Source organism: Gouania willdenowi, chromosome 10, assembly GCF_900634775.1.
Source record: "Gouania willdenowi chromosome 10, fGouWil2.1, whole genome shotgun sequence".
Taxonomy (NCBI): Eukaryota; Metazoa; Chordata; class Actinopteri; order Blenniiformes; family Gobiesocidae; genus Gouania; species Gouania willdenowi.
In genome coordinates, this window is record NC_041053.1 from 29,201,293 (window position 1) to 29,214,094 (window position 12,802).

The window sequence follows — 12,802 nt, forward strand, 5'->3', positions numbered from 1 at the left end:
AACCTAAATAAAAACACAACATTGGACCCCGTACCCCTTCCCTGGCCCATGATCCCTTGTGAAAAGTAAAGAAAACAGGGTTGACAACAGTAAATAAGTGTATGAATAAAAATAAAGTATTCCCCAATCAAATCTAATTTCAAATTAAAATGACAGTTTCTACTTTTGAGGTAGGTTAAAGCAGAGGTCCTCAAGTTACTGTAAATAAGTTGCTTTTATGGATACTTATACTTTTTTGAGTGTAATTTTAAATTGGTAATTTTACTTGTGCTTCAGTATGTTTTAAAAGAAGTAAAGTAATTCATAACATTTCTACAGCCAACCTACTGAGTATATTATTATTTTCTGTTTCATGGTCTTTTGAAAGCTCATTGAACATAATCCAGTTGTTCTTCATTGTGCCATTTCTCATCAAAGCCCAGCCACGTTTTTGGGTTCAGGTTGTTATTTCTCCCTATTGTTACCCACATGGCACATTTGGGATGGCACTGTTTAAGAGTTCATAAATGTAGCTATACTTTGAGCCTGAGATTTTTATTTTTTTATTTAATTTATTGGTTTATTTATGTATTTTTTTATTTTCTAAAGAATTGCACATTTTGACAAACATTTTATTTTATACAGATGCCTTTGTGCAAGAATTGGTATCTCCCTTTTTAAGTTTATACATGAAAGTTTTACTGTTTGCAAGGGAACCATGACAAGATTTATCACCAAAAATAAACATGGGTGGTGAAACTAGTAACTTTTGATTACTATTTATTTCAGCTACTTTTTACTTGTATTTGAGTATTTACAGTATGTATGACTTACTTGTATGACTTATTTCAATTAAGTAACAGAACTTCAGTACTCCTCTGGTAAGCGGTAACTAGTACATTTTGCTTTAAATACTATTGATTTGAGCTACTTTTTACTTGTACTTGAGTACAATTTCAATCAAGTAACAGTACTTCTACTCGAGTAGGATTTGTCAGTACTCTTTACACCTCTCACTAGTAACTTTTACCTTGAGTACTATATATTTGAGCTACTTTTTACTTGTACTTGAGTATTTTATGTATTACTTACTTGTACTCCTTGTTTTAATCAAGTAACAGAACTTCTACTTGAGTAGGATATATCAGTACTTCTCTGGTAACTAATGCATTTTGCTTTAAATACTATTTATTTGAGATACCTTGTACTTGAGTATAATTTCAATCAAGTAACAGTACTTCTACTCGAGTAGGATATGTCAGTACTCGTTACACCTCTGCAACTGCAGTATAACTTTTACTTTTTGAGTACTGTTTTTTTGAGCTACTTTTTACTTGTATGTGAATATTTTATGTATGACTTACTTGTACTTGAGTACAATTTCAATCAAGTAACAGTACTTCTACTTGAGTAGGATATATCAGTACTCTTTACACCTCAGAGGGATCCAGCCAAAGTTAACCTGATATATGGTTATCCATACTTTATATATCGTGTTAGAGTCTGCAGAATGTGATGATACAATGTGTGGGTCTAGCCTTATTTCAGGTTTCAATGCAGTGAGATAGAGAGTAATGTTGAGGCGCTGGTAGCCAGTAGGGGTGAGAGAGACATCCTCCCCACCCCCTTACCCAAGTTACCCACTGCCTCTTTTTTTAAACTTTAAGCAGAAGTGCGGATGTGTGTTGCACATCGACGGGGAGCAGATCACCCTTGTTTGGTTCTTTAAGAATGCAGATGTAAGGCGATGCTTCTTTATCTGGAGCAATGAATCCTGAAGAGCAGACGGTAACGTGGTTGATATCGTTAGGAGTTCTCAGCTCGCCCAAAAAGAACATCGCGGACCCGGAGGACTTTCTGAAAACATCCCTGAAGGATGGGGTCGTCCTGTGTAAGCTCACAGAAAGACTCATCTCTGGATTCACTCCCAAGGTGAGCCATCATTGATCCAACATCACCAAACGCCACTAGACGTAAAAACAACAGATAAAGGCTTTGATGAAGTGCACCTAAAGAATAAAGTTATTTATGTAGCAGGCCCCGCGTCTTCTTTTTGCCAGGCGTTTTGTTTTGTTTTGTTTTTGCAGACCACTCCATTTAATCTACAAACGTGTTCATTATAATAATGTTTGGCGCTGTGCGTAAATGCATCGATGTTGCAGCACTATCTGCGTTGATCTCTGCGATATTAAATTACATGAAGTCGTTTCCTGTGGAGAGAAAATGTTCCGCATTCTTGACAAGTGCGAGTGGCTCACAAACAGATACTAAACTAATAACCAATGTGCCAAAAAAAAAAACACCCTCACAGACAAGTCAAACAGCACAAGACTTTATATGAAGCACCATAAGTGTATTGGACGTCCTTAAAGTTTAGTTTTGATGTTAAGATGTGAAAGTTGATAAGGATTGATAGCGGTTGCAAACAGTTCGTCACTTCCTGTGTCTTTTTATTTAAAAAAAATAGCTGAAAAACTTTTAAAAAGTAGGACAAGCGCACAATTTCCCACATTTTCTGTCTCCAGTGAATATATTTGCTTTTGTTTTGGTGATTTGAAAGTGATAAACGCATTCCTCCAGATGCACCGTGGAGGAAGTGAAGTTTATTTTGAAAGCCTTTGAAGTAGGCGGATGTGTTACACAAATGTCAGCACTTTGACGCATCTCTGCTGCTAATGGTTACATATATGTGAAGGGGGACGCAGATCAGATCCAACAGTTATTCGGGACAACTGCGGAATAAAAGACGAGAATCTCCGTCCGTGGCGATATTACTTTGCGCGCTTTTTACGCAGCGCCGGACGGAAGCCACGGGCCGGAGAGTGTGTGTGTGTGTGTGTGACCAGTGTTTGGTGTCGGATGTCTGTTTGGCACACTAAGCTGAGGTGTGTGTGTTCATGCACTTATCTCATGTGCTCAGTACTGCCAGGATCCGAGGACTGAATCCGACTGCCTGTCCAACATAAAGGAGTTTCTGAGAGGATGTTCATCACTGAAAGTGGAGGTAAGTCGTTCCTGTCAAGTTTGTATTTACGACGTTATAACGTTTTCGGTACGTGGTGACATTTCTATACCCACTCATGTGTCAGGCTGCCTGTGCTGTGGTAGAAGGGGTGGATAATGGGATGATTTTGAACACACTCTTGCATTATGTTGTGATCCAATGGGATGATGGTCCCCACAACCTCTGCAGTTCCTGTTTGTAATCAATGGTTGCAAACTGATGTGTTTTATGTAACAACAACAACAACAACAACAAAACACTTTTAAATATACATTTCAAAGAACAAAAGGAAATTAAAGAAAATGGGCTGAACTGTATTTAATCAGTAAAATATTTTCATAGTAACATTTTAAAATTTAAATCACAATAAACAAGAATCCAATACCTATAATCCAGGCATTTTTGTTAAAATTTAAAAAGCTTTTGTCAAAGCCTTCATTGTCAGCAGGATGGAAACAATAATCCCCTTATTGCTGCCCTTCACTGAATGTAATAACACTAATAAAAAACAAAACACGATCAACATAAAATTAAGTAAATATGAAAATACACACGCACACAAATGTACACGTTACAAAAATATGTTGTTGTGGTACAATAGATAAATCCGTCCCTATGGAGAGTTTGCATGCTCTTCCCGAGCATGTGTGGGATTCTTTTATTTATTTACATTTTTACATAAAGATTGTGTTTGTTTTGTTGTTGTTTTAGTTTAGTTTTTGTTTATCTTTATTGATTTTTCTTTTTCTAATTTTTGTCTGACGTACATCTCTACATTTTTGCACTAATATCTATGTTAACATTTATTTTTGTTTCTACTGTCTGCTCCTATATTATTATGTTGCTGCAAAAGTGAATTTTCCCCATGGGAATCAATAATGGAGTATTCTATTGTAGTCTATTTATTATACACGGGTTATTTAACACTTATGGCTCCTGAGGAGAGAAACCTTTGGATTTCATCTGATAAAATGCAAAGTTCCTCTATTCTGTACTCTACCTTTCCTTTTCGATTACTCCTTTGTTCCTTTGATTCATTTTTTTTCTCTTAAGACGTCCCAATGAAGGGCAAATCATTTGCAGATGTTGAGTTTTCTGTCTCTACTCCAGTCTGTTCAGTCCTACCACATTGGGAATTAGTTTCTCTGTTTTATAAATAATTGTACTTCTTTTTTTAGGGTTTTCGTCTCACATCACTGGGTTTCTTTAAACAACTAATTGACTCAGTGAACCTGGCTCACTGCACAGTCGAGTGGGTTCAGTAGTTCTGCCACAGCTGGCTTGTTTTGTCTCGGAGGTCCTGTTTGGTTTCATCCACCAGCTCCACCTAAACCCATAATTAGAGATTTTGAAGGCAGCCAGCAGCTCATGGGCTGAAGGTTTCTGTAATGCCACTGTAAAATGTAGCGGACTGTGGCCCTGCAACAGCAGCCCTGCCCTCCCTTTGGTCAGAGATGTGATCATGTCTGAGGACTTTTTCCCTCTCTTTTCTTCATGTAAGAAGGAGTGCTCATGGTTTGTCCTGTGACTGCACACACAAAATGAAGCATTTATCCTTCTTTCACTTCTGCTCTGAAAGGGGAAGTTCTGATCTGCTCTTAGCTTCAGATGTTTTAATTCTGTTGGCAGGATTTCGTAAAAGCAGTGTTTTTTTACTACCATCCCACTTTTTTTTTTTTTAACTGTTTAAAAACACCTGATGGCTGCTTTATCAATGATCAATGATTATTAAACTTTTTAGGGGAAAAATCCAGTTGGAACAAGTCAACACTCCCCCCTTTTTGCTTTTCAAACCACTATCAATGACCACATTATCTAGAACTACATTGCCCTGCAGAAAGTAAACGTCATGTTGACTTTAAGGCGGATCACATATCTACATTTACAGCTCTGAATATGGAATAAGTAGCCTTTGACTCACTATAGGGTCATTTCACAAATGGCCCATGCACTTTTTTTTTTTTTTTTTTTTTTTTTTTCTACAAATCGTTCCATGATTATTCAATAGGCACACTGTAAATGAGTAGTTTGAACGGATAAATTATTTTTAACATATGGCTAATTTAGGTGTGTTGATTTTTGTTCGTCCTTTTTCGTCCATTTTCAGCTTCCAATATCTCAGTAACTATATCACGTAGGAAACTGAAATTTGGTTACTAATACAACTACACACACTCACAAAACATACAAAAATATCTGCTACACATCCTATCTGGTGAACATGGACAGAGGAGTGTGGCCTAGTGTTTAAGGAAGCAGGCTTGTATTCAGAGGGTCACCGGTTTGAATCTCACCCGGGCCATCACTGTTGAATGACCCCAATAACCCCAATCCAACTGCTCCCCGGGCGCCTGCAATTGGCACCCCACTGCTACCCCTTGGGTAAAATGCAGAGAAGAATTTCACTACGGTGACAAATAAAGGCTACATTATTATTAAGATTATGTCAGCCCCTCAAAATTGGAAAGAAGTTTGTCAGGGTTTGGGGCTTGAACATGTTTGGGCTTTTAGTAAACAACTTTGCATTAGGGCTGGGTGGTATGACCAAAAATGTATATCACGGTATTTTTCAAAATTCTAACGGTTTCACGGTATATGATGGTATTTTTTTTTTTTTTTCATGCATAATCAGGTGTTCACAGCATTTTCTACTGGTTAAGAGAGGAATTACTGCAGTAGATTGACTTAGGATGTTCTATTTTACTGTCATGATGAGTGAATATTGTAGAATAATTCCACACTAGTAGTAATGCAGGTTTGCAACAGCAGCCCGATGGCTCTTTGCCGTGCTAGCTTAGCTTTTGCATTATCTTGATTTTTAGCTTTAAATGCTGGTGTGGTGGTTTCTTATGGTGAATAAGGTTTGCAGCTCCACCTGGACTTATTTCCGCGTTACAGGAATTACAAATTGCGATCATTTGCTTTCTTTTTTTGTGTGTTACTGCCGACATGCTAAGCTAACCGTGCCTTTGTGTCCGTGAGTGTTGTTCTCCCGTAGCAGAGGCATGCGCACGCAGGCACATGCTTACATGCAGCTTCAGAGCTTTCAATTGTGTCTTTCTTATCCATTTACACGTATGATTTACACCATAACTAACTCCAGAGCGCTACTGTTTACCTTCCTATTTAGAAATGCAACGTTGAAAATGGTCCGGTCTGAAACGTGGTGCAGCGTAGTGTTCCAAAAGTTGTGTAATCAAATACACCGGTACGGCGGTATATTAAAAATTCATATTGTAACGAAATTAAATACCAGTATTTGGTATGAACCGGTATACCGGCCAGCCCTACTTTGCATAAACCTCAGCTCCCTGTAATTTTACTAGCTTCTACCTATGTACATAGACTGGTCAAATCACTAATGATTAGTCACATATATGCATTGGTTCATGGGTGACAGTCTCTTGAAATCTGAGAAAACACTTTTTTTTTTTTAAACTATTTTCATTGGCCCATAACTGCTTGTGGGAATGTAAGAAACAAATCTGATCTCTGCTTTGATTTATAGTTTAAAAATGAGTCGTTCTTGGGATATGAAACAGTTTTTCTTTATGTGACTTCTTCATTTTTATTTTGAACTCCAACTTTGGGGCTGTTTCACCACTCGCAGATATTGTAAATCCTTTACATATTGTCATTGTAGCTTGGATCTGTGTCATATAATCATTTGTTGTTTATTCGTTTTTCACTTGTAACATAAGACCAAAGTGCGTGGGATGTCCTGAAAGTTTGTTGAAATGACCCAATATACTGCTTTTTAAAAGATTAAATGTATGTTTAATTTATTTAAAATGTGAAACCTCATCTGCTGAAAGAAAAAGAAAAGCTGCCTGACACTAGTAACTTTAGCATGCCTGGAAATGAGCAGTCAATGACAAAAGTGTCTGTCTCAGTCGGTTTTATTACAAACCACAAAGTCTCCTAAAATGGGTCAGCATGTCAGTTTTTATCTTGGGCTCATAAAAGGCCGGTTCAAAATGTGTGTGTTTCATTCTGAGATGGTGTGTTAGTTTTTAAAACAGCTATAAAGCAATTCATAGTCAACTTTTGTTATTCAGGCTCTTGTTAAGCGTTTCTTTTTCCTGTTGAAGACTGAACATCTTTTCTCCATCACTTTCAGGGGTTTGAACCCGAGTGGTTATACACTGGTGAAAATTTTGGCAAAGTACTGACTACTTTGCTGGCTGTCAACTTTGCGACACAAGGTAAGGATTGTACTTTCTTTTTTGATTCCTTGTTCCCTTTTGTAGCACAGAAATGCATGTCTGCTTTCTTTAGTTTAGGTATATCTTAAAGATGCTAGTGGATAATAAAAAAATGTTCTAGACTTGTCTTCATAACAAGGAAATGTGGAATCAAATACCATTTTGATTATAAATGAGGGAATATGGAAATAAGGATATTTAAGTTCAGGTCAGCATTCTTTGAGAGACCCCCTAAATCCCCTGTTATGACAGCATGGACCAAAACACGTTTTTTTCATGTTAGCATTTAGAATAATGAGCGGTTTGAGCATTAACACAAGAAATAATAAAGAGTATGTGTGTTTTAGTGGTTCTTTGTGTCTTTTTTATGTTGTTTTGTGTTATTATTGTCCTTTAGTGTGTTCTAGGTGTTGTTTTGTGTTATTCCGTGGTCGTTTTGCGCATGTTTGTCGTTTTGTGTGTTTTTGAAGTCAATTTGTGGTTTTGGAGTCATTTTGGTGTATGTTGTAATTTTCAAATCCTTTTTGTGTATATTGTTGTTTTGTTTGCTTTAGTTTTCATTTTGTAAATATCTGACATTTTTGTAATTTGTCTCTTATGGGTTTCTTTGTCATCATTTGTGTGTTTTTGGAGTAATTTTGTTTATTTTTTTTTTCTAGTGTATTTTTCTGGGGGATGTCTGTTTGTTTTTTGAAGTCATTTCACTCAGTTACTTTGGGGGACGCACAAAATTAGAGCCAGGGCTGCTAGTTGCCCATGTTTGCCATAAATGATACTAACAGATGAATAATTACATTATTTTATTTAATAATCAAATGAACCCATGGCTGATTGAGCAGAATGACCCCCTGTCCTGTGTAATAAAGGTTTAACGCTGCGGTCTTATTTAAGGTGACGATTCCTGGCTCAGCCCCAGCTGCTCAGGTTCAGTATCTTATTTGTTTAGAATAACCATGTATTGGTTTTGGCTTTGTGTGGTAATCAAGGGTTTTTATCTTTTGTGTTTGTGGATTTGACAATAAAGCTGTTTTAAGTCATAACGCCATGGGCAGCTGGCATGACAGTGTGAATTTGTATCATGCTGTGAGCCACATTTCCTCATGTGCACCCTTTGTCCAGTGCACACGTATGCATTTGTGTGTTATTTGTTTACTGTAGGTGGTATTTTAAGAATATTGCCCTTCTGTGTATATTTGATATGAGATCCATATAGTCTCAGTGTATTAAAAACTTATTGATTTCCCTGCTGTATGTAAACAGCACAGTGGGGGAATGTGCCTTTGATTGTGCTTGAGCAGGAAATAAATATTATATTTACACTTCAGTTACTGTGAGATTTGATGATTAATGGGATAGCCTTCAGATTCTGAATCCTTAAACGTGAAATGGCTTTTCATTGAAGGTTGGAGTCAAGGTCAGTGCGTTGGTAGTGGTTAGTACTTCTGGCTCAAAGGTTCGGCTCACAGGGTAGATAGTCCAAGAGGACCAAGAGGTTTACATGTTCTCTAGGTCTGCCTTTGGGTCGGGACCCTATTTGGGGTCACGAGACACTGGGAGGGGGTTGCCAGATGCCTTTGAGCCCATTTTGGCTTATTTTTACCCTTTTTCTGCAACTACACCAAACTTGCCATAGTGTAACCCATTTTCATCACTTTTCTTGCCACATTTTTGCCCTTTTAATAAATTTTTTGCTACATTACTCCCATTTCTGCCACTCCTCCATCAAATGTCAATGCATTTCTTGCACATTTTTTCCACTTTCAAGACATTTTCAGCACTTATAAAACCTTTTCCACCACTTTTCATACCTAATGTCACATATGTTGAATCATTATTGTCACTTTTAACCACATTTCATGCTTTTTTTATACCAATTTAACCACATTCACAATCTCTCATGCCCATTATTTGCCAGTTTAAACTAATTGTTCCAATGGTGACACTTTGAACCCTTTTTTTAACCACTTTTTCTGTTCATTTTTGGTTACTCTAATTTGCAACTTTTAACCAATTTCTGTGGTTTTCAAAACCCCATTTCACCACCTTTTCCACCATTTTTTTTTTGTCACTTTTAACCCATTTTATTTCTGATTAAAACAAGGATTTTCATCTTTAAGATGACTATATACTATAGACCAAATAATAATAAACGTTCCTGGATAACAGTGGATATTATTCAGATAAATAAATAAATAAATAAATAAATGTGGTTAGCACAGATTCATAGAACAATGGACCATCATTTTATGGTCCATTATGGACGGGCCACAAAAAGTTCTCCCCTTTATTCTCCCTTATAGATGGCCCTGTCTCCACATGACTGTTCTTCAATGTTCATGTCGGTGTTCAACCACCTTCAGGTACAGTGGGGTGTCCACAGTCTCTTGCAACTTATTTTAGGGGTCGCAGGCTGAAAAGGTTGAGAACTACTGCTCTAGATAATTGAAGTTTTGAACTGTAACTGTAGGAGTGAATGTGTGATTGTCAGGGCTGGTCATGGCAGACTGGTTTCTGTCTGTCGTACCTTGCCTTGCACCCAATTTGAGACACTAGAAATGTAAGTGAATATGTTCTATTTAATAGATTGAATATAGATAAATTACTATGTAAATTGTCAGTTGTTTATTTGGAAGCGGGTGTTTGGCAATGCTGCTCTACAGGCAGGACTTTGTTAGTAAATCAGTGTCAGACCCAAGTTTTCTGGGATGTTCTGCCTGAATGTGTGTGGAAATGTCTCAAGGCATTCCACTTTTAATAAATTGTCTCATTGTCTGTTTTGGCCTGCACAAACTTGACTGTAACTACCATGCCAAACATAATGTTTACAAAACGGTTTTATTTCAGAGCTAGAACAGATCCACTTTGTGGTTCATTCTTGGGTAATCTGCAAAATACAGGCTATAAATACAATTTGTACTTTTTTTTTAATCCACTGTGTGTGGTTTGCAGGTGTAATAGTCTATGCAGACTATTTTTAGATAATACAATAATCGTACAGTGACTATATATGATCATAGGATGGCTTTTAGGAAAATATCCGTTGTAACTTATGTTAGTGCCCGATATGTAACAACGACCCAAAATGGTCGACGAGACAGTTCTCCCGTTCGTGTCCTCCCATGTTATATGTAAAGTAAAACAAGTATTTTTTTTTTTTTTGGCCTCAGGATCTTTTTACATTATTGACCAGTTATGACATTTTGGGTTTCATTAAAAATGTTAAAGAGAAATTTGGGTTACATTTTGAGTATTTGTTACATAATATCTGGCTCTAACAGTTTATCGTTGAACTTGATGCTAAGCGGATCTCACACCTTAGTAGCTATATTCAATCCCAAGTGACTCGTTATATTTGGCAAAACATGATTTCTGAATCCTGCTGCTTCACATTGATTAGAATTTTTCAACTTCCTGCACTCATTTTAAGATTATTTTGACAAAGCTGTTCAAATGTAATCTGAATACAAATGACAAATCAGGGCTCCACCTACCTTCACCCTCAACGTCCTTTGCATTATTCTATTATTCAGCCCTAAGTGTGATTGACTCTGACTGGTTTTAATTTGGAAGACTGGTGAAATTTGAGTGTAAAGCCTTTTAAAGATTTTGTTATATAGATTTCAGATAAATGTCTCAATAAATCCAGTCTTAGAATTATTTACATCCAGTGGAAGTTTAAATGTAAGGTTTCTGCTTCTTTTTTTGCGCCGCTGACATGCGTCACTGCTCTGACAACAAAATTGATACTTCTGTCAGTGCGTGTTGAGGGCTTCTCTCCTGGCAACCACTGACCCTAAATCACATGTCTTGAGCTCTAGTGGCTGATTGATGGGACTGTGTCAGCAGAATGGGTTAATTGGGATTTTTTGCATGGGTTACATTGGGCACTGCACTATAGCTGACCAAAGTAGGGGGAATAATGTCAACTATGTGAGTTAATGCTGACATATTTCCTATAAATAAAGTAAATACATTGTGTGAAAGGATAGATTGGATGGGTTTTTGGTTAGAGCTGAGAATAGTTCATTAGATTTGTGTTGAGTACTTGTATTGATATTTCTGATTTTATTTATGTTCAGTGTTTGTTTTTTTTCAAACTCTTTTTATTTCAGCTTTTAGCACAGCTTGATAGTATGATTATGCTCTCTAAATGTTAGCGTTGCACACGTAGTACCCAGATACAAAAACTAGTAAAGAAAATACATAGTTTAATATCTTTCGTTTATGAGCTGGGCTAATTATTATCCCCCGCCACAAAGTGTGGAAGAAGGATATAGGTTTTAGCTCCGTCCGTCCGAGTTAAAGGGGACAGCTTCTCTCAGAAACTGTTTAAGATAGGATAACCAAATTCGGTGTGTGGCCTCAGGGTATCAATACCTTGATGGAGTTCAAAAATGAGAAGCGCACATTAATTTTTTCTTGCGTTATTGCCCTTGTTTTGTTTTTTTTTTTGCTCTGTTCTAGGTATCTTCAAAGGGTGCAGTTTTTCTCAGAAACTGTTTAAGATAGGATAACCAAATTTGGTGTGTGGCTTCAGGGTATCAATACCTTGATGGAGTTTGAAAATGAGAAGTGCGCAGTAATTTTTTTTTGGAGTTATTGCCCTTGTTCCATTTTTGGTTACAGTTTTTCTCAGAAACAGTTAGGATAACCAAATTCGTTGTGTGGCTTCAGGGTATCAATACCTTGATGGAGTTTGAAAGTGAGAAGTCAGCAATTATTTTTTCCAGAGTTATAGCCCTTGTGCCATTTTTTTTACTCTGTTCGAGGTATCTTCAAAGGAGACAGCTTTTCTTAGAAACTGTTTAAGACAGTTAGTAATTTTATATTCTGATGCAATAATATATTATTATGTATACATCTAAGTTCTTAGATTTAGGACATTTAGGAAAAGGTTGGCGGGGGATGTTGATGACTATGTCTTCTTGTTGTTAATAAAGTAGTTCATAAAAGGTTGCCAGATTAAATAGAACATTTTTTTTATCTTTTCTCTCAATAAAAATTCATAGTTTTTCTTTTTTCTTTTTTTTTAAATCTGTGCAGTCTAAAGATATTGTAATTGGATTTTAACTTTAATGATGTCAATTATTGTGTTTTGTTTGTCTATTTTCAAGTTAAGATTTAAGATGTAACGTGGCTGCGGTTCAAACATGAGGTGCCATATTTCCTCTCTGTGTGTCCACAGATTGTGCTGCTGAGAGATGTTCACAGTCCGATGCCTCCTCTCCTAATCAGGCTACGTCCTCACATTCGCTGTCTTCTGCCAAATCCAAAGGCTCTCTGCGTAGACAATCCAAATCTGTGGTAAAAGCGTCAGCGTTATTGCTTCAAACAATGCTGCTCGCAAATATCTGTAATCATATGCTTAACTTTATTGATTCAAGGCATCATTTCCTCCAATGGTTATTTGTTACAAATTAAAATGTTTCAAACTTTAACATCATTTCCTATTAGTGCATTGAAAGGCCTTAGCCAACCACTGAAGTCTCTTTGTTATAGATGTTTATTAAATGAGAAATGTGTTTTATTGCAGTGATGCATTGAAGCTGTTGAATGGTGTTTACATATAATAAATAATATAAATATGAATAAAATATATAAACATCTATAATTT

General features: G+C 36.6%; 1 protein-coding gene across 3 annotated transcripts in view; it reads left to right on the forward strand.

Moving 5' to 3' along the window:
- The first annotated feature begins 1,597 nt into the window (after window positions 1-1,597).
- The window catches only part of arhgef6 (Rac/Cdc42 guanine nucleotide exchange factor (GEF) 6), a 38,765-nt gene continuing 27,560 nt past the window's right edge, over window positions 1,598-12,802 (forward strand). For 2 of the 3 annotated variants that reach the window (XM_028460498.1, XM_028460500.1), the window contains exons 1-4: window positions 1,598-1,911; window positions 2,900-2,983; window positions 7,104-7,188; window positions 12,374-12,492. In XM_028460498.1, coding sequence (XP_028316299.1) covers window positions 1,747-1,911; window positions 2,900-2,983; window positions 7,104-7,188; window positions 12,374-12,492 — 453 coding nt within the window. In that variant the 5' untranslated portion in view covers window positions 1,598-1,746. The remainder of the gene's footprint in view (window positions 1,912-2,899; window positions 2,984-7,103; window positions 7,189-12,373; window positions 12,493-12,802) is intronic. The other variant, XM_028460499.1, reaches the window with a different exon arrangement.